The following is a 22,485-nucleotide window of genomic DNA, read 5'->3' on the forward strand; positions in this document are numbered from 1 at the left end:
TCCCTCCAACACTTCATGATATTTTATTAAATATCAACAACGATTTCAGTACTAATTGAATTATTTAGCCCAGTGTGGAGAAATCCTGTCTAAAAGAAGACTAAAGCCAAAATCCTTGACGTAATAAATTATGACGTTTACTACAGTTAATTAAAATATATTTAAAAAAACCTGACAAAGAAAAACTTCTGCTCGTAACATGACATTATTTGTAAAGTTTAACTGACTTTGACATACAAATAACGACACACATTTACTGTACTATCACCTGTTTAAATGTGTATAAATTATTATTATTTTTCCAATTGTTTGCTCCAGGGTAATAAGGTTTCAGAAAATCCCTTTCCTCCTCAACGTAGGCTACTATTTGATTTTAAACTTTCTTTTTGTTTGTTGTTTTTTATAACTTCTCGCCAAGGGTCCACCAGGTATTCCAAATGCGAAAAGATTGAAAAGGAGGACTTCAGATAAAGCATCTTTTCCAAGTTAAAATTCTGTTAAGTCAGCAGAGTGTTACTTTTTTCAAATCTTTAAAAATCGCTGTCATTTGACTAGATCATTTTAGCTAAGTTTTGAAAATGCATCCCGCACTTATTCTGAATTAGTTTAAAATCTCGGTTTCTAGCATGGTCATATGCAGGGCACACAAAAAGTATTCCACCATTCTCACTGTGACCTAAAGTAATAGGATTTTATTTATAATTGCTTGACCAAATCTTAATCTTAGAACTTTGATTACTTCCCATCTTTTCATTTAAACATTTTTGAACCACGTATATTTTGGCTTTATCTATATAATACTGGACTGGAAGAATAGTTTTATGCACGTTTTAAAACTGTCAAATAACTGGAAGTGAACAATTCGAACATTTAATCTAAAATTATTTGCTAAGTAAACACCACGTATTTAGTAAAACCTTTGAATATCTACCATTTTATAATGGGTTAAACATTTTAAGAGTTTTCTTAAGTCTTATACTCATTTAGTAAGTTTAATTTTCGCAACTTAAGCCAAGACAAGAATATTAAACCATCTTGAACAGAACCTACATTGTAAACGTTTCAAACTTTAAACCAGCGTACTTCAAAAAAAGTGAACCTTTTGAGGTCGGATTTGCGGCATTGCACTCTACTAATAAAGAAATTTAATTTGATGTAGCCTACTACTGATTTATGCTCTCATTTAAAATTTCTGACTCATTTCGGGCCATCCCCAAGAAATAGTAGATACTTAGTAGTTAATTAGTATATATAGTATAGTAAAGTAGTATATAGTATATTTCTATAAGTGCAGTAATGATGTACCAATGTTTATTGCTTGATCTATAATCGTTCGGAAATTATCAAGCCCGTTCGGGACTTTATTAACGCTCTGTTATAATAGTATAGACTGAACTTATGAATAACATACCTCTTAGTTACACAGTTTCCTCAGATTTGTAATCGTATTGTATCTTTGATCACTGGCTAATATTTTAATAATCCAACCGTAGACTTAAAAAAAATGGCCTATTTCGGCTTAATCCACCCACACTTTGCGTATGGAGTGAGACTCTGGCGAGGTTGTGCCACAAACAAAATGGAAAGAGTTTTCAAGCTCCAAAAAAAAAGCAATCAGAATCATTGCAAAGCTGAATTATAGAGAGTCGTGTAGGGAATCTTTCAGGGAGCTGGGGTTGCTGACTTTACCCTGCCTCTACATTCTTGAGGTGATCACGTACTGCAAATCAAAGTGTGATTTGGTTCGTGGCGGTGACGTTCACCAATATGGGACAAGAGGCAGGGACAATTTTCGTACTAGCCAATACAGATTGACGTTATCACAACACCTCCCGCAACAAGTTGGTGTCAGACTCATCAACAAGCTCCCTGAGAGTATAAAAAATTCCATCAATCAACATCAATTAAAAACTCGTCTCAAATGCCTTTTGGTGTCAAAAGCGTTTTATTCTGTCGATGAATTCATGATGAGCCGCTGGGAGGTCTAAATTTGCACTGTATTTAAATAATCAGTTTGTATGTGTTTGCTCTGGATCTGGAGTCGGTATGTATATGTTTGCTTTGGATCTGGAGTCAGTTTGAATGTGCTTGAGCGAATGTATGAATTGTAAGTGTGAATGTGTATGAAGGTATAGTTGGGACTATTTATTTTTGTTTATGACGATTGCGATACAATGTTAAAATGCAATAAAGAGATTATTATTATTATTATTATTATTATACTAATGTAACTTATTTATTTTTGGGTTCCAAGCACATTTAATAAAAACATATTACACCACATTTTTACAATTGTTTTGTTAATATTTTGCTTTATAATATTTGGATTTCAGTAGTATATGAGAACCCATTAACAATAACGTAGCGAATAGTCTTGATTTGGTATACAGAAACAATAAACTAAGATTATAATCTAGAAATATGTATGTACACACACACAAGCATGCGCGCGCGCGAGCACGCACGCACGCGCACACACACACACACACACACACACACACACACACACACACACACACACACACACACACACACACACACACACACACACACAGGGCCGTACTCAGCTTTGGCGGGCCCCGGTAAAATTATCCGGAAAAGCCGGTCTGAGTATACGCCAGTATATACAGATACACAGTACACACATAGATATATTTGAGTTGTAGGTTCTGGAATATTTTAAAAGCTATGTTTATGATAATATTAAATAATCTATTTCACAACAAGTGTAGATTAACCATATTAAAATTGTAATAATACATATTAAACAATATATAAAACACATGCATATTGTCTTTAAGGTAGATTACGGTTTTGTTTAAGGACTCCATCAAACATAGTTAAGTTTTCTTTTAAAAGCTTTCAGGAGAATAAAAAAAGGAAGAAAATGAATACAAATAATATTCACACATTTTTTATTTCTTTTTATGGTTGCAAGGTTGTGTTGAAATCTAAGTGGTTGTCTTTTTTTAATGCTTGGTCGTTTTTAAAATCCGGAGCTGGAAAAAACAGTACATTTAAAATTTAACTTCGCATATTCTTTCTATATCATATTTCTACATATAATTAAAATCGTAGTGTATACAATTAATTAGCTATATCCATTATACATTGTGTTAATGAATTATATTATATTAATAACTCTATGTAACAATAAACTCTATTTCAATTGTATTGTTGGGGGAAGAGATTCCATATCACTTGAAACAAATTATAATGAAATCATTTGTTGTCTTTATAAGCTATCAAAATCAACCCTGTGAAGTAAGAATGAAATAATAAACTTTTGAGGCAGCATATATTTTTTTGTGTAGAGAAAAGTAAAAAACGGAAGACTACAACAAATTGCCTACACTCTACTTTACCAAATAAAATTCTAGCGTGAGGTCTAATGTATATTCACATGCACAGTAATTAATATATTAATTTTTAAAACAATAATAACTTACAACACTAACTCAAATCATAAATAAAATATAAATACATTGTATGGTATTTATGTATGTACATGCCACTATAGTCCAATCAGTTTTATTTGACCTATAATTAACTTTTTGTTATCGATAAGCGGTTTGTCAAAGAATTTATTAACCCCACTAAATTGGTTGTATTTGCTAACTGAAATAGTATTTTTATCTTGGTTTTTTTGTGTGCGAAACAAACCTGTTTTAAATAAACAGAAAATGTTTGTTTCCTTTATCAGTCAGTAAAATAATATTTTTTTACTTTTTCCACCTAATGGTTGTTAGCTGGGCGTTGGCGTTTATCTAGGCGACACAAGAAGGTTTGCCATCGTCGGTGTATTGCAGTTTGGCATCCTCACCAAGAGGCAGCCAGAAACTGGCTTTACAACTGGAACTCCTCTTGGGCTGTCAACAGTTTATACATTTTTGATAAGTTGAGGTTGAAACTAATTTAACTAGAAAGTGCTTTATGAGGGCATATTCTTAAGTTGAAGTATTAAAAGTAGACCTCACGAACTGGAAACATACTTTTCGGTTGCTGGTTTTGTCGATCAGAATCTAAAAAACATATAATTAAAAAAATAAATTAAAAATAAAACAATACTGTTTCAACAACAGACCAAATTAACTTATTTCTGGTTTAATCTTAAATGCTCTGATTTCTCTCTTAAGGCGTTCTAAAAAATCTAGGGACCGAAGAATCTGAAGGTACAGCAAACGAGAGAACAGGCAATTAGAACATCTCAATTGCACGGCATAATTGTCCTATATAGTAAAAGATTGCAGAGCATCTGTTACCCACCACACATGCAAAGGAGCCATAAAGCTTATAACATCATGCGGATTTTTCGAATTATTTTTAAAATTTACAGAGTTTAGTCTGATTCTTATAAAAGAAAGTATAGAAGTATAAAAATCTGACTGTAATATCTAGTGTAAACTTTTTGGTAGGAATCAATACATTTTCTAAAATTCTAACTTCAATATTGGAATAATTTCAACTTACAGGAAATATCCAGAATAATATAAAACTGTTTCCAGGATACATCCAGTTTTAAACTTAGAATATGTGTTGTTTTATCTTGGAGGCTGGTTTTTAATCTCTTTAAATAAATCCAAGAATGTAAAATTGAGAATAGCTCTAAAATAAGAATAATAATGACCATAGACCTAGCCCTCTTAATTTCTCATCTCTATCGAAAGAAGTTACACATTGAACCCCAAGAAAAGGTTGCAAACATTTTGAGATAAGAATAATTACGGTTGAGTTTACACTTCGAATTACTCTTATCTTCGTTTTGTAAAAGTTGGAAAAGAATCAGAGAATTTAATTATAATATTTCGATAAACCATACCATCTTGAAGATTACTGTATCATACTGGAATGTTTAACAGATCAAACAGTCGTGGTCTAAGTTTGGCTCAGAAAGTCTACATCTTCTATCTTCTATTGGGTCACAATGATCCTTCTCACTACTTTGATGCGCTACAAAAGAGTTAAAGTGATTTCCAAAACACAATAATAACTCACTCACGTTAATTACTGTAGTAATGCACAACAGGTACATTTATATTCAAATTATAGACCAATATCCATTGTGCCCGCAGTGTCGTAGGGCTTGGAACGTCTTATACACAGTCAAATGATAATCTTCCTAGAAGGAAATAATCTTTTATCAGTATGTCTACATGGTTTTTAGGCCTAAGCGTAGCACTGTTGCAGCCACTCAAGCTCTAATTACAAACTGCTTTAAAGGTCTGGAGGCTAAAAGGAGTGTTCTTTTTAGATCGTATGATATGGCCAAGGCCTTCGATACTGTAACACATGATGTGTTGCTAGATAAGCTGTATTTTGACTCGTTTGACAGTTTTACTATTCCTTTTTTTAGATCTTACTTGGAAAATAGATGGCACTCATATTTAAATGGCTCTTGTTCCAATTCTTTGCAGATTGTACAAGGCGTAGGCTACCACAGGGGTCTATACTTGGCCCAACCTTGTTTATAATTATTTACATAAATGATATTCCAAGCAACATCATGGAGCACCATGTAGAGTGTTTTATGTTTGCAGATGATCTGGCAGTGTGCGATCAGGGTAGTAGTCCTCAGACAGCAGAAGATATTGTTACCTTTAAATCAGATGTAATACATGACTGGTGTAATGCTAATAAGCTGAGCTTAAATGGGGAGAAGGTTCAGGACATACAACTTTTCCTTGGTTCTGGTTCAGAAAGAATGGCTTCCTTAAGTTTCTTGGGCTTCCATCTTCAGTCCAACCTCAAATGGCACTCTCACATTGACAATCTGACCGAAAAAATTCTAAAGGGTATATTTATGATTAGATCATTGAGACATTGAGAGGGAATGTATCTCCTGATGTTCTCCTTTGCATCTACTATGGTCCTGTACATAGCCACTTGCCTTATGTAACTTCACATTGGGCGAATTGTTCTTATGCTCACAAAATATTTGTGTTACAAAAAAAGCTGTCCGTCTTATCTGTGGTTCGGACTAGCAGGCTCACTGCAAACCATTTTCGTTAGGCTAGGTATCCTTACTCTACCGTCTATGTATATTTTTTGAGTTCTTATGCATGTAAAGGAGAACTTGCACAACACAAACAAAGTTAGTGACATACATAACTATAAACAATAAATAGACATAATATAGCACAAAACAAGATGCATGATTTCAGCGACTCAACAAAGCTTTGTGTATCAAGGGATTCAAATGTACAATGCATTACCTGGAAAATTAAAAACTCTAACTCCTCAAAGTTTTAAGATAGCACTTAAGGAAGTGATATTGAATAAAGCACTGTATAATACTACAGATGTTTATGGTGTGATATCTATACTATTTCCTTAAGTTAATATTTAAGTTGCAAATTGACGATTTTCGTGCATTTTGTAAAATGTCAACCACAATAAAGATTTCTGATTTCAGTAGAAAAACTATAAACACACAGGGACATCCATGTAGTAATTAATACTGAAGCCAAATTAATTATTCTTGACCTACCTTCTCCTCGCATTCACTGCTGGGCTTCTTACAAACAGTTTCGTAGTTCACTTTGCTTTCACAGTTGTATCTTGTACCAGCGACTACCTGAAATTATCGCAGTTTTAACTAATCACAATTCTGTACAAGTATTTTTACCAAAATAAGATCACTAATTTGATTGTTTTGTTGTTGATGTATATTGAAAAACAACTTTTGCAATAATAACCCAATTAAAAAACAAGTAGTACTTAAAAACTAAGATCTTATTTTTACTTAATCACTTAATAAATTTGTTGGATGAGAATATAATGAAAATGTGCTGCAATTTTTAAACAATAACTGGTTGAAAATATGATTAGTTAGTAATCTTAGATTGCCATGTAAACAAACACTAATTAATATTTACTATTCAAGGGCTACATTGCTCAATAGAAGATACTCAATCTTACAGCCATATTATCAATTAAAACTTATATTAAGTGATAAGTATCGCGTAAAACGTAAAAAATATTCCTCGATCGAATAAAATCCTTCATAGTAAAGTACGAGCTCAGTTATTCTTATTACTAGCAGAGCTTGCAGATGATTTAATAATCGCTGAAGAGTGTAATATTTGGATTGAGGTGTATAGTAAATTTTAAAACGAATTAATATTATGAATTTAATTGAAAACTATGACACTTATTTTTCTTGTTAAGTTATAAAATTGTGAAAGTCACGCATAATAAATAAATACGAAGTAAAATATTTCAAGATGAACACTGACATATACTTTGTTTGAAGGTTATTTTTGACGATGGAAGGATTGTGAAGGAAACAGGATTTTCCGGACATTTGCCATCGTTCAGTGAAACAAGATATCAGTAAAACTACGTTTCGAGATCTGTAATCTGATATCTTCTTCAGGTAAAGAACTAACCTAATACATAATTACAAACTAGGTTAAAAAACGTAGTGTTACTGATTTCTTGTTTCACTGAACGATGGTAAATGTCCGGGAAATCCTGTTTCCTTCACTGACATATAAATTACAAAAGAGACGTCAAGGTAAAGGCATTTACCTTATGAAAACCCATCCAATTTAAAAGACCATTCTTAAGAAAAAAGGTTCAGACAAGTATTTGTAACTCTACTTTCAAGCACTAGTATAGAGACAAAGTACAAACGATGCTTTTGTTTTCTTCATATACTCGTATTTTAATGATTTCACGTAAATTTTATTTATATAAAATACAACGCACCTGTCTCTTACACTCCAAGTCCTTCAGAGTGACTTTTGTTTCATAACCATCTTCGTCGGTCACAGCATCTTGCATAGTCTGTTGAAACATTTGTTTGATTTGCTTCAAATTTTCTTCGTCACTAGCATCAGTATCTTCTTCACCTCCTAGTAGCACACCTCCCCTCACCACCTGATGCAGTACATTTCTCATTTATAAGTCGACATTTTACATTTTATTCGGAAATAAAATAGTAAAAGATGTTTGTTTTTAACATTTTACAAGACATTGGAAGCGTTACAAAATTATTAAATTGTTATCATTGGATATTTTATTATCAGGCTCACAGCAACATAGGTGATAAAAAATATAAAATATTAATCTATTAATAATAAAAAAATATTACAGGGAATGATAATTGTTTCCTTTTAACAATTTTATTTTATTAAAAACATAATTTTCATAAATTACTCGCATAATTTATTGTAAATGTTATTTTCTGAAGTCATCAATCTTTAATAAAATTCATTCTATGTACTTAGGTGGTATATTTTTAATCAGGCTAAAGAGTCGTTTCCTTCGTACTTACCTGTTCGCACAATTTCACAAACACAATTTTTTCAAAATACTAAATTTTGAACACAACAATAAAAAACATTACTATAATAACTTACCATTCTCACAAAAACGTGGTATATGTTTGTGCATTCTTTTTTACTTTGTTATACTACAATAACAATAAAGAATACAGGAAGCAGTGAAGGATTCTTGTATGGTCCTGGGCAGTTTTAATGTAAGTAGGCCAACAAACTAATAAAGTAAATTGTTTTGGTTTTTGTTGTTTTCCAAAAAAAGGTACTTTTTCAATGTGAGAAGATAAATTTCTCAAGTTCTGAAAGTGATATAGAAATGATATTTTGAAATTTTATTCGTTAGTTGAACTTTCCAATTCGTAGCAAGAGTTTGTGAAAAAACTCATATTTTTTCAAACAAACACCATTTTTTGGAATTGTGTATTTTTAATAAAAACATTGCTGTACCTAACTTTATTTTTCGATATTTTTTCAAACTCATGCTACATAATATACCCTTAAATAAAAAAATGACACCTTTATCACTTACAACTAAAGTAATTTGTATTCTTGTAAACACTTGCGAAACACACTTTATCTTTATTTTTTCAAGTTATACCATTCTAGAATATAATATGAAAAAGAATTGGTTATTGCATAAAATTTTTCTTTTTTAACTATCCCCTTAAATTATTATGACTTTATTTTTGTTTACAAATAACACAACCAACACTAAATACCAATAAGCCCCTCAGCATGAACCTCACAATTTCGTTTTCCCACTTAAAAATTCGTTTTTTATATTTTAAGAAACTATTTAAACTAAAAAGAGTTTAGTTGCACAGTTGTTAATTATTTTACTTCTGTTCTAACGAAACAATCGCCTACACTGCACTCTTGTAAACAAATTTCCCCCAATCCCCTTTGCCAAGTCTGATATTGGGGTTTAACGAACATACTCGAAATAAATTAAGAAAGTAGGGTTTGTGCGAGATTTTAAGATACTTTTTTGAATGCTTCTTACTGCCCACACAAACACGCGCGCGTTATCTGACAGAGAAAACTTTCATAGACAACAATATTTTTCTTATGGTTGGAATTTGGATGAATTTAGAGTTGTATCAATTAATAAAATTCCATATTCCTAAAAAATGTTTTTTTCAGTAATCGTAACAACCATTGGCTTTAAAGTACACAATTTAACTGTATTCTTTTAGTACCAATCAATAAAATAACACAACTGTATTGTTTGGAAAGCTATTTAACGTGTCAAGCTGAATAAATTAGAATGATGCAGGGATGAAATTTGTTGCACTGTCTAACGTCACAGTTAACAACAACAAAAACGTTGCATGTAAAAATCTTATAACATACCATACAACATATAACATACCAGTTATCAAAATGAATTGTTTCTATTTTTTACGATGACACACATAACGATGCCAAATTTATCCTTAAATCCTTTTATCTCTTCAAATCATCCATTTTGAATAATGCTCAATGTATATTTTATCATAGTACAATTCCAAGCAGCTCCTGCAGCACTTCTGATCACCTGATCACACTACGTTTCAGAAGAGCCATCTGCTCTCTTCTTCAGGTGGTAGAAAATCCTATCCGTTTCATTTTACCTTATGGTTTGTAAGATTATGGATTTTAAGTGCAATATTTTTATTCTCAATTCAGCACTGATGTGTTTATGCCATGTGCTTCAATTGTTTTCTTTTTGCGTGTTTAACTTTATGAATTAGGACTCACCTGAAGAAGAGAACATTATATCGGTTCTTGAAACGTTATGATTCTGTTTTAACACATAGCGATGGCCGCCAAGACATATGAGTAGATTATCGTCTTAGAGGATCCTATACAACCTACTTGGTCCTGTTATTCCTTCCATTCTTCCCCTTTTCTTTTTGTTTGCATTACAGACTATTGTTTTTATATTTGCTAATTATAATAATTCTTATCATTATTTTCCATGTACATTGATGTTGGTAATATGTAAACAATGTAATATTGTATTGTAACGCTTACCACAAGGCCGAAAAGGAATATGACAAGAAATCTCTTCATGACTGCTGTGGAGGGACAATGGAAACGTTAACCTACAACAGTGACAACACTTTTCAATAAAAGTTTAGAAGAGATGTCAAAGAAATTATAGAATGATTTTAGAACAAATAGTCCAAATTTTGTTAAATTTTAAAATGTTTTATAAAAATTGGGTTAACATAACCAAGTGAACAGAAATCTGAGAATTGGCAGATATCACTATTGAGTATTACTATACAGATAAAATTATTAAATAATCTGGTAAGGTCAAAAACTAAATTAAAAATTGCAAGACTTATTAAAGACAAATAGAACATTTGAAGATGCATAAATCACAAAATACGTTGTGTAGCATTTTAAATAAAGTATGTTTTACCAAAAACTGTAATTGCTCTTGTTTTATACAAGTACGTGGGTTTAAATATTTAGATCTGCATATTGAATAATATGTATTAAAACTTTCGATAATCATACAGTAAATTGATTAATAATTCTGTAAGTAACGTATTTTACATACCTGGACTTGACAAAGAAGAACTGTAGAAAAATGGTCACCGAGAGCAGTTTATATAGTCGGTTCCGGATGAGTAACGAGCATGTGGTATAATTAAGAAGGCACATTCTGCAATAAACAGCTGATTATGTGCAAATCATACGTCAAACTTGTCTTCCTAATCAACAATCCTTTGTTGTCATGTAAAGTCATGGCGATGAAACATCCGGCACTAATTAGTCGTGTATTATATATGTGATTTGGTACTACTGTACCCCGCACGAAAGTATTCCTATGGCATTTGAGGCGGTGTTATGACGTACTTATTATGTCGTCTACTTTATTTACATATAGTTTGTAAAACAGAGCAATGGAATCAAATAAACGTATATAATTTTACAGTACTAGCTTGTACCGTAGAGTAACATTTTTAGCGACAATTGGCCCATGACTGGGCCTCTTTGTTGTAATCAGGCAGTGACTTGTGTCTAGTGTTTGTCAGCAGGCCTTTCCTTTGGCCGGAACCACGACCGATCCCGGTGGACGGACATATTTGATTTTTTTTCTTGTTTCATCAGTGGGGCCTAACCATCTCACTTAACCCTCCCTTCCACCGCCAACACCCCGCTCCTGGTCCAAGCTGATGAACTGACTCTGCGTTGACTGGGATTTTTCTCCAATCGTCATCAATTGCAAATCACAGTCTGATACCATTAAATAATGTTATTTGCATTGTATAGATCAGCCGCTCGCAAAGAAACCTGCGCAGAAGCTAATATCTGAGCAGCCACGCGCATGAGGGGCCCCTCTCCAGTGGTCGGAGGCGAGACAAGCATCTCCTCATGTATGTTTTATTAGTTGTGTGGGTCGTGACTCACTTGCGTCATTCTGTTTACACTGCAACTACTTACTTATTCTATAAGTATATTGTATTTTTGTGTCTAGGCTTATACAGGGATAAAATATTAATTGAGCAGATGTAAGGTTGCGTTTTGGTATGAGGTTAGCCTGTGGTCAGCTTGCGTTTTAGTATGAGGTTAGCCTGTGGTAGTGGCCCGGTCAGGGTATAGAGTAAGCGGGCGAATTCTGAGCAGTGGTGGGGGTACTGGGAGAGGGTGGCATCACAGCGGGAGAGGGTGGGGTATTTAACCCACCCTGCTTGAACTAAAATCACCCAGTGTCTTTTTGTAAGCGGTTTACCTATAGTAATTTAAGAGCCTGGAAAATCTTAGGTGTTAAAGTGAGAAGTTCCCTGTTTATTATTGGTCAATGAATGTTTGGAACCAGGAGACTATCGAAGCAATTACTTAATCAATAGACTTTTAACCTTTTCAATCTTTAAACTTTTGAATTCATTAACCTTTTAAAATGTTGCCTTTTGACCATTTGAGTAAATTTTATAGTTTTATATATTTTAGTACCTATTCGTTGCAATGTTCACAAGTACTTAAAACAATTTTAATTTTAACAATCAATTACAAGTAAAGTTAAGTAGTAATTACAGTCTTTGATCAAGATTTGTAAAGAAGATTGAAAAGTACTTTGTGAGGAACTTCTTAGTTGAATTTTTATTTCAAGAAGAAAGTTTTATTTTTAAAGATAGCCAGACTCTTTGTTTAGTTTTTGGTGTGTAGATGTATTTTATATTTAAACCCAGAAGAACTGTAAAAACACTGTCTTTGCAGTTCTGGACATAAAATAAATCCACGTGTTTGAAAAGACTAGTTTTATTTTCAATTCCATTTACTGAAATGAAATGAAATACTCTTTAATTAAATTGAAATTACTGTGTATCGTAATTAACTAAGAATGTGGTACGAGCTGATAAAGTTTGTTTATTGCAGCACTTGTTGAGACAGGTTAGAAATTTTACATACACGTAAAACTGGCAACGATGCTGCACGTGGAGTGTGAAAGCGATAATCAGACGCACAGCCAACACAGGCTACTCTCAAGTTAGTTACTCTAACTAACTTAGCCAAGCTATTGCAGAATTAGTTAATGTTATCAATGACTCTGATACTGCATAATTTTAATTTATATTTGGTTTAATTTTTAATCCTATATTTCAATTTACCAACCTATTTTTAAATATTAAACTAAGTTGTTTATCCGTAAAAATACAGATTGTGACAAAAATTCCTATTTTATGCTAACTTATAATTTAACATCTTTAGAAAACCCAATGTAAGGAATCCTTCTTACCTTGGTCAGAAAATTATATACAAATTGAGACAAAAATTCCTATTTTATGCTAACTTATAATTTAACATCTTTAGAAAACCCAATGTAAGGAATCCTTCTTACCTTGGTCAGAAAATTATATCAGCAAGCCGACCTGAATATCAATCACATACGTCAGTAAAATGCACCTTCATTAATATGTCACTATTGTCGTCCTTCGTAATCGATTGGCTTGAAAAATGCCTCTAAATTCTCTTTAAACATGTTTTATTGCAAGTATGAGTACCGAATTTTAAATGAAATAACGAATTGTACAAGCAGAAAATGTAGGTTTACAGCTATTTAGATATTGCCAAGTAACCCCTCTTGTAGCGTTGAAGAATGTAAATTTGAGTTAAATAGTACAACAAATACGGTGATCAAGGCGTTAAGAATTCGCCTCAAATGCTTTTTATCGTCGAAGGAATTTTAAATGTCAGCGAATTTATGGCACACAAATGGGAAACAGAGTATTTACAAAACTGACCCCGATGTTGTAAGTGGAAGGAATTGTCGTATGAACGGGAATGAATGAGTGCACAACCTGTATATCTGAATATGTACTGTGGTATAAATGGCAAAATCAATTCAATTTTAATTCAGAGACGTTTGCCTTACATGTCAACATGTTTTCGTCATAAACGATTTGGCCTCGGCTCTGGAAACATGCAGAGAAAAGGACAAAATGTATATTCATAATAATAATTTAAATTCCGGACGATGGCAAATGTCCGGAAAATCCTGTTTCCTTCACAATCCTTCCATCGTCAAAAATAACCTTCAAACAAATAATTTAATGCTGTAATATTTTTGTATTTGATTATTTCTTTTTAATTATGGCTTGCTAATTTGTGGATAAATACTACTCACTACCTAAATTTACGAAGTATTTTCTATCGCTAGAATTATAATTACCATTTTCCAAATAAAGTATAACTTACAATTCAAGCCAATAAATAGGTTTGTGAATGAGGCGAACCCAGCACCTTTATTGAAGCGATTGATCATGTGTCGAGTCGGTAGAAAATTGAAATATGTCGACAGACAAAGAGCTAGGAGCCAAATTCATAGACTTAACTGTCTGTCTACAAAAGTGAGAAATAGACTCCCGCCGACAAGCTTTGATAACAATGAACGTGTAGCTAATTCTGAATACCAAGCAGTCATTACTTCACGTTTTTGTCACACTTTCTTGGTTATTTGCACCTAAGATAAGGCATTGTTTATTGTTTTCTGAAAGACTCATTTTAAGGTTCTTGTTCGTTTCCATGTCTGTCTTCGTTAATTTCGGTTATGCAGATATTAATTACATTTCCAATAAAATGTGTATATTATTTTTCAAAATGCTAACAACGATTAACAATTTATAAGTTTGTAACCTGGAATTAAAGACTGGATCAAACCAATAAAAACTGATTATTTATTAAAGTTTCATTTTATGGATTTTTTATTTTTATATTTTTATTATTACTACCATAAATCTATAACTAATTGTTTTTTGCAGTTTTATACCGAATCCTACACAATGGATAGAATGTAATATTAAAAATGTATACTTTATAGAAAATTCCGAGACTCCTAAATTTTTCACTGTTTTTTTTATTGAGTTGTGGTTATTGTTATTTAAACTTTAAAAATACTAAAAAAATTAAATCTTTGTTAACTTTACTTTTATTCTTAATATTTTACTGTAGTATAACAAGCAGTTAATGGAGGAAAATACAATATATTAGCAATACACATTTAAGAACGTACTTATACTTGACAGTAATTTATTTCAGTACTGGGAAATCTCTAAAATTGTTGCGCTGTCGCCGCACACTAAACAGCTGATACGTGCCTTTGTCACTAACTAGTTAGCATAACAACAATGTCACTTTGTTTTTCTACATTACTTCATGAATAAATAACTAGTTGTCATAAAAGTATGTTAAAATTTTATTTAAGTTTTTAAGTAAATTAAATGTAAAATTTCATAAACCTAATTTTACTGTACTTTAAGACCTTAAAGTGAGTAAAGAAACTTAAAACTTTCCAAGATAAGAGAGATCAAAAGAGAAGAAGCTCATCTTAAAAACTTCAACTGCTTTTTACTAGTTAAGAAACTTTATGTAGTAGATTATACGACGGTGAACTCACTTCTTTTGATTCTAACAATGTTGGCTTGTAGTAATAGCTTGAGCCACTATTTTAGAGCTGACATTAAGAATAAACTAACAGTTAAACGTCGTGGAACATTATTGCCTCTAGGAGAACACTTCAGGTTGTGTGAGAAGGCTAGGCCTACAGTGACCTGCACGAATAGAGACCGATGACGAAGGCGGAGTTGCCATATCGCTGATGTCTCCAGCTGTTTCCTCTGTGACGTAGCTATGTTTATACCGTCGACTTTATTTACATGTTATCTGCAAAACTATGGATGAAATCAAATGTCCTTACATTTGTTCACAGTAATGGCTGATGATTTTTGTCTCTTCCAATACATTTTTAGACCTACCAGTAATCTTCCATAAGCGTAAAACTGGCAACAGTTAAATTTCTGTTCATTGCATGCCTATGCAGATGATTGTCAACTATTGCTATCTTACCATCCCTCAGAGGCAAACGAGGCTTGTATTCAGCTGAGAAATGATTTGTTGGCAGTTAGTAAATGGTCAGAGGATCACGGTCTCAGGCTGAACCCTGAAAAGTGCTCGGTCATGCACTTTGGTAAACATACCCTAAATGCTGATATGGGAAATATTTCGCTCAATAGTGTTGATTTATTAAGGTGTGATAGGCTGAAGATTCTTGGAGTCAGCATAGACTCGGAGCTTACTTTCAATAGCCAGATTGAGTTGATACATCGTAGAGTTATGTGCAAACTTAGGATGCTTTACAGGCTGAAGAATATTCTTCCCGAGGCTGCAAAGTTGCAACTTGTGCAGGCCCTTATTTTCCCTATAATTGAATATTCACTTCCCGTGTTTGGTTACAGCTTGAGTCAGGAACAACTTACAATTCTTCATAGGCTCCAAAACTGTGCAGTAAGGTTTGTTTACAATATTCGTAAATTTGACCATATTACAAGTTACCGCCGGAAAGCAAGTGTGTTAACTATTAAGGAGATTTGTAGGAGACAAACTGTCACCATAGTCCACAAGGTTCTTGACACTGGTAGACCTGCGTACCTGAACAAAAGATTGATGTTGCGGTCGGCGGTCAAGGAACGTCATACTCGGCAGGACGCCATGCTGCAACTGCCGAGGGTTCACCTGGAGAGGGGCAAGAGGGGATTCTCGTACTTTGGACCCAAGGAATACAATGCCCTACCACCTGCTGTTAAAACCATACCTTTAAGTAGTTTTAAAAGGAAGTTAAAAGAAATTAACTTAAGTTATTAAGTAGCCACTTATTTATACTTTATTTTATGCTGTTTCAGCTTATTATGTAATTGACCTCAGTTAATTTGAAAAGCAGTTTGTAAATACTGAAATTCGCTTGAAAATAAAGTCATTATTTATTATTTTATTTTATTTAACACTGTAGGGCACGGAGTGTAGAGGGGGATTCAAAAACACCAGTCATCATCGGAATATTTTCGTGCGGGCTAAGTGTGTATCCCTCACTCCCCTTTGTAAAATTAAGAATTAACTTATTTATCCATTACGTGCACCTCCGATATATATATATATATATATATATATATATATATATATATATATATATATATATATTTCAGGAGCCAAGAAACAATTTTAATTAGTTTTTTGTGAAATCAAAAGAGTTACTGCCCACTAAGGAAGAAATAAATCTTCAGCCATATAGTTTGATGGGGGTTAAGACGGAAAGAGTATCGAAAGGGTTAAACAAATATAGAGCGAGCAATTTTCTTCAGATTATCTTTTTACCTCAACACACTTAAAACCAACTATCTCACATGTAAATAAAAACTAAATCGGCGTTAGTACACCTTTATCTTAGCTGACGGTTAGTGTAATTTGTGTACACGTTCAATATATAATCTTAAAGTACGTTACGTGAAAAAATGTGGTCTTATATAATCGTTTTATATTTTTAAACCACGCAATTTCAAACCCCACGAAAACTAGTGCTAGACGATAGATTTAAAAAATCCTCTATCGATTTCATGAAAAACCATTTGTGTAGATTATCAAAGTAAACCACCTCTCCACTCCTAGGTTATCAGTTTTCTCCCGTGTTACGACCACTTCAGAATTAATTACAATATAAAGTAAAAAAAAAGGTGAGAAACCCTTTTTTTAAATGTAACGAAACTAATAATTATTTTATAAAAAAGAATATTAATTATTTGTTTAGTTGGCAGTAAGACTTAGGGTGTTTCACTTTTTCCATAAACTTAAAAAATTAACTAGATTTCTACTCAATTTAGGGATTGATTTGTTAAACAATTTAGGAATAAGGTTACGGCTATTTTTTAGGTATAAATTCAATTTAATTTGAGAAGTAAACACATCCTAACTTTATACGCGAAGCGTGCAATACTCTTCCCAGGTTTCTTAATACTGTACATTAAAAAGTAATGAAACACAGGTCTCAATCCCATGTTTACTTAAAAATAGTATTCATAAATTAAGCTAAATATTCTCTTTGTTAACAATTCGGGGTTGTCTGCTAACTCAAACAGCCCGAGGATAACTGCTCAACAATTGGTAGAACAAGGTTGGCGTAATGGAATAGCTAATTACCACAATTCCTGTTACAAATCTGTGGTAACTTCCCATTACATATTTATTCCTGAATGAGTTTACAATATTGCATGATCTAATAATCTTACTACTAGGATTAAGTTTGTTTATATTTTTATATTTGAAGTTACTAATTGCTGCAACATACTTGACAGTTTACAAAGTTATAATCTATGGCAGTATAAAATGGATGCCTTGCCGTTAATATTAATGTGTTGCATACTTATTTATTAACTATTAGTTACCCGTGGCTTCGCACGCGGTTTTGCACCTGTATAAGCACTTCTGGTTCGTGTGAATTATATTTCCGACGCCAATCCTGAGTTTGCCTTCTTTCCACAACGAAGAAAATATGTTAAAAAGTGTACATTTATATCTTATGTAAAAACACAACTAAGATGGGTTCTATAACAGTCTTAAAAGTTATAAAGTAACTCTGTCTTTTGTATCTATTAAGTAATATTTGATAAAAATGTATAGTTAAAAGTACATGATGAACAATGACATTATTCACGTGTTTGTTTCTTTATAAACCGAAAAATATTTGAAATATTTTAGAACATTCGTAACTGGAATTGGTACGTTAATTCAAAAGCACAGTCCAGTGAACTTTCATCTAACATAGTTCTTTGCCGAATGCTTGAAAGGGAGTCTTCCGTGTCAAACTCTGACCAACTTGCTATGTTTTAGAACATTTTCTAAACTAGATGAGTACTTACTTAATCGCTGAAATCTAAAAACGGCGTGAAAACTAATAGTTACAATTTAGAGACATTTTCAATATAAATGTAAACATTGAAAATAGTGATGAAATTAACTAACCATATCGTTGTGATGTAATAAAAAAACGTTTAAACAGAACAGTTTAATACATTTGACAGGCTCATACAATTAACTAATATTTCACGACTTTAGAGAACAAGATGGGATTTTCACTACTTTAAAGAGCAGTGGGGCGTAGCCCCTAGAGATGATCGAAATAAGAATAGGCATATGTTCATATCAATGACCGTAAGGATGTCCATTTAAAATTTCAGTACAAATGATTGAATAGTTTACGCGTGAAAGCAAAACAAACAAAGCACTTCCGCATTTATAATATGATTAGGATGAACAGACTTATAAAAACGACACATATTATAATATTGAACCACAGAACGCGAAAACAGCTTCAATACGGCCCAAAATTATTAAAAAATAAAAGTAGACAGTAGACAAATCCTTTATTTCGAGAAAGCTTAAAATACTTATAAACATTACAAGAGCTCACAGAGCTCGTGCGGAAATACTTCTAACAAAAGAAAACAAATTACAGCATACAAAAAAGTGAAAGTTAAACTAAAAATCCATATATATTTTACTTAAAGCTGAATTTTCTTTGTTCATTGGCTAAGTGTTACCAAAGCCTATCACTTGGGAGCTGGCAAAATTTCTCTTCTGTTTGTCTGTCTGTCTGTCAGACCACACGATATCTCGAAACAAATTGACCTGTAGAACTCAAATGTCGCATAAAACTTAATTTCTATATGGTCAACGATTGTGGATGTCTCTCTACGGGATCTGGCTGAGTGTTAGAGAAGCATACATTTTCTCAGGGTATCTCTAGAACGAATGGAACTATAAACTTGTAATTTTGCAAGTAGATTCTTTTCTACATAGCCATCAACGACAATCATAGTAGTGCAAGTCCCACCATTAGATTTGGCTAAACGTTAGCGTAACATACCTTTTTGCTGGATGAATTGAAACGGAATCAATTGATCTATAGACCTGTGGTTTGTCTATTTTACAATCACTCAGGGGACAGGAAAAATCTATCTTGTCTGTCTGCCTGTTTATAAGCCCTGTCTTTCTGTTTTTCCACGGGATACATCAAGTATGATCATCATTTAAAATGTTTGTTGGAAGATATCTATAAATAGATAGGATTGAGTTCGATAATAGTGCATGCCAATTATCTGGCTGAGCGTCATTGAAGCGTATTACTCAGGAGGCTGGCCTAATTTCTTTTTTACCTGATTGTCTGTCTGTCTGTTCACATGATATCTTGTGAATAAAATTAACTGTAAAGTTGAAAATATGCACGCAATTTCAGCGAACCACACCAAACCGGGGCTTGCGTACTCATTCCTCGTTATATTTATATTTGTTTCTAGTTTAGCACTATTATTATTAATATAATGTACGGAAAGATGCAATTATTGTAACTATTACAAGGGTGTTTGGTCATTATGTATGAGTAGGAGGAAGGGTCGAAGTTATGTCTTCTCGATACGCCTTCTTTAAATTGCAAAATACAAAATGAAAGTTGAATTATAACGAACTCCTCAATATAGTTTACTATAAAACTATATTAATCAATAGTATTTTGGGACTTCACTCATAGAAAATTCACTCCTGCTACAAATTCACGTTCAAATTACTGTAAATTTTAATTAGTGTTAGTTAACAATAATAGAAGAAATCTGTTATAATAATGAACATAAAATTCTGATTTTCATAGATTTGTTAAGCCTAATTAAAAGTATAAAAGAACTGTATTAAGAACTGTAACTGTAAAAAACAAGTTAGATTACTGGCACACGAACATTTTTAATTATTAGGTTTCTGCAAAGAGACGATTCTCCCCCAATTACACCACTGAAATTCTATATTAAAACATATTTCACTAATTTAAACATGTCACAATATGCTACATTTAGACTTATTTTCTTTAACTTTTCATGGAGAGTATTTTCTTAATTTTCAAATGTTTATAATTATAATATATATTCGCATCATTCAACTTTTCACTATAACTTCTTTGTCCAAAAATCTAAACTTCATTAGCCTACTTACTTATTACATGTTACGTTTCCCCTCATTAACAGTCTAGAAAATTCTTATTATGATCTTCACTTTTATTAAAAAGCCCATTGCAAACGAAATTCCTAACCATTACTTAGCCTACAGAGATTGAAAATAATATTACAATGCAAATGTTAGCATCAGACACCAGTGATAAATAATCATGTAAAGTTTGACATTAACGCATCAATACCTAGTGTGTTAAATCTCTTTGTTAAATTATTGTTAAAATGTATCTTATGAATTACAATGGATGATATGATAACAGGATTTTAGACATTTGTTGTTATTGTATATTACAAGACGAGCACTACGTTTCGAGAATAGGAATCTATTACCTTTTTCAGGCGTAAAAACCTTAAGGCATAGGTTAAACAATCACCAAACTATAAATAAATCGATGTATTGTGATGCACTCGGTTAAGTAAATATTACTAATAATTTATCATAATGAAACATTTTGATATAATTTTGATTTAAGCCGAAGTTTTCCAAAATAGGTCAAGTGACGTTTATTAAAGTGCTGGATTCTATTTACTGCAGGCAGCTTAGAAAAGAAGTTAAGAGCAATTTGTTTGTTGATGAATTGTTAAACTGAATCGATATAATGCGGCCTGCTGTCTTTGTACCAAAAATAAAATAGAGTGTGCCTTAAGCCTTGATCGTTGTCAAAATCATTGGAAGTTAACCTACAACCTTACTGGAAAACTTACCTTAAGTTTCCATGGTCTTACTGGAAATCTTTCAGGGAAATTGTATTACTGACTTTGTCCTGTTTCTGTTTGTGTGGTGTATTTATGAAATGGTAATCAAGATGCGATTTGGTTTAAGGCAAGAATGTACATAATTATAATAAGAAGGATGGTACAACGTCTGGAATCAAGCAGACTGATACTATCATAACACCTGGAGCAAAGCAAGTGGTGTCAGACTGATCAACAGACTCCCTGGAAGTATAAGAAAACCAACAATGAATCCAGTTCAAAACTCGTTTACAAACGGTTTTTCGTGTCGAAAGAGTTTATTTTTGTTCGTGGGCCTCTAGGAATTCTGAAATATGCTAAATTGAAGTCAGTGTATGTAACAGTGTGTACAGGGTTGAACGAAATTTTTACAGGAAAATAATAGCCATTAATTTTAAAACAAAAATAAGAATTCACAAATATAATGACACCTGGTGAAGGACCATGAAAAATCTTGCTAATCAAACGACGATTCTGCTCTTTAAGAGTTTGACTTCAAAATGTATAAGGTTCTTTATTGGACCTAGAGGATTCTATGCATCAAGTTTTAAGACACTATATAAACTCTCTGGCAACAGTTATCGTACAGACGGACAGATAGATGGACAATGACCAATTTCAAAAAGACCCTCTTGGTCCTTACCAAAAGTGAATAGGTGAGTGCGGCAATTTTCCCACGGTCTTCAAATGTGCTCAGATCTGCACTCCATACAATTGAATTAATTGAGCTACTGTCAGCAATAGTTTCATCCTGCTTTGAGACGAACCTCCGATATCTGTTATCAGACGACTTAGGTTTGCGGTTACTAATGCAGTCTTGTCGCGGGATCTCTTTCCAGAAAGTGGGCCAGTATTATCATTATTATATGGGCCAGTATTATTATTATATGTACTTCGCAAGTCCCTTCCTTCGAACCACTTTCGACTACTGTCGTTTGAATCACAGTCGGAATCCTCCTCCAAGTTAGCATAACGATCTCTGTTTTGGTGATTGCTATTTAGAGGCATCCGTCCTTCTGGTAGCCATACGTGATCATCGAGGCAATACCGCCACAATAAAGGCATAGTTCTTAATCTTACTGTTCGGAGCAAACTATTGTGATTATTATTAGTATAAAAATGAAAGGTAGTAATGATTTGTAAACTCAATTTAG

General features: G+C 32.7%; 1 protein-coding gene across 4 annotated transcripts; it reads right to left on the bottom strand.

The window, feature by feature from the left end:
- Window positions 1–2,972: 2,972 nt before the first annotated feature.
- On the bottom strand, window positions 2,973–14,111 carry LOC124367581. Of its 4 annotated transcripts, none has more exons than XM_046824535.1 (6): window positions 13,974–14,111; window positions 10,299–10,369; window positions 7,711–7,881; window positions 6,488–6,574; window positions 3,727–3,869; window positions 2,973–2,999 (listed from the first exon to the last, which is right to left on the bottom strand). In XM_046824535.1, the coding sequence occupies exons 2-5, from the start codon at window positions 10,335–10,337 to the stop codon at window positions 3,768–3,770; spliced, it is 399 nt and encodes a 132-aa protein (XP_046680491.1). In that variant the 5' UTR covers window positions 10,338–10,369; window positions 13,974–14,111; the 3' UTR covers window positions 2,973–2,999; window positions 3,727–3,767. The 4 variants fall into 4 exon arrangements, with proteins under 4 accessions (XP_046680491.1, XP_046680492.1, XP_046680489.1 ...); XM_046824536.1 differs by lacking the exon at window positions 13,974–14,111 and adding an exon at window positions 10,834–10,883 and having other exon boundaries at window positions 2,973–3,003; window positions 3,754–3,869; XM_046824533.1 differs by lacking the exon at window positions 13,974–14,111 and adding an exon at window positions 10,834–10,882 and having other exon boundaries at window positions 3,736–3,869.
- Window positions 14,112–22,485: the final 8,374 nt, after the last annotated feature.

This window comes from Homalodisca vitripennis, chromosome 8 (assembly GCF_021130785.1).
Source record: "Homalodisca vitripennis isolate AUS2020 chromosome 8, UT_GWSS_2.1, whole genome shotgun sequence".
NCBI lineage: Eukaryota > Metazoa > Arthropoda > Insecta > Hemiptera > Cicadellidae > Homalodisca > Homalodisca vitripennis.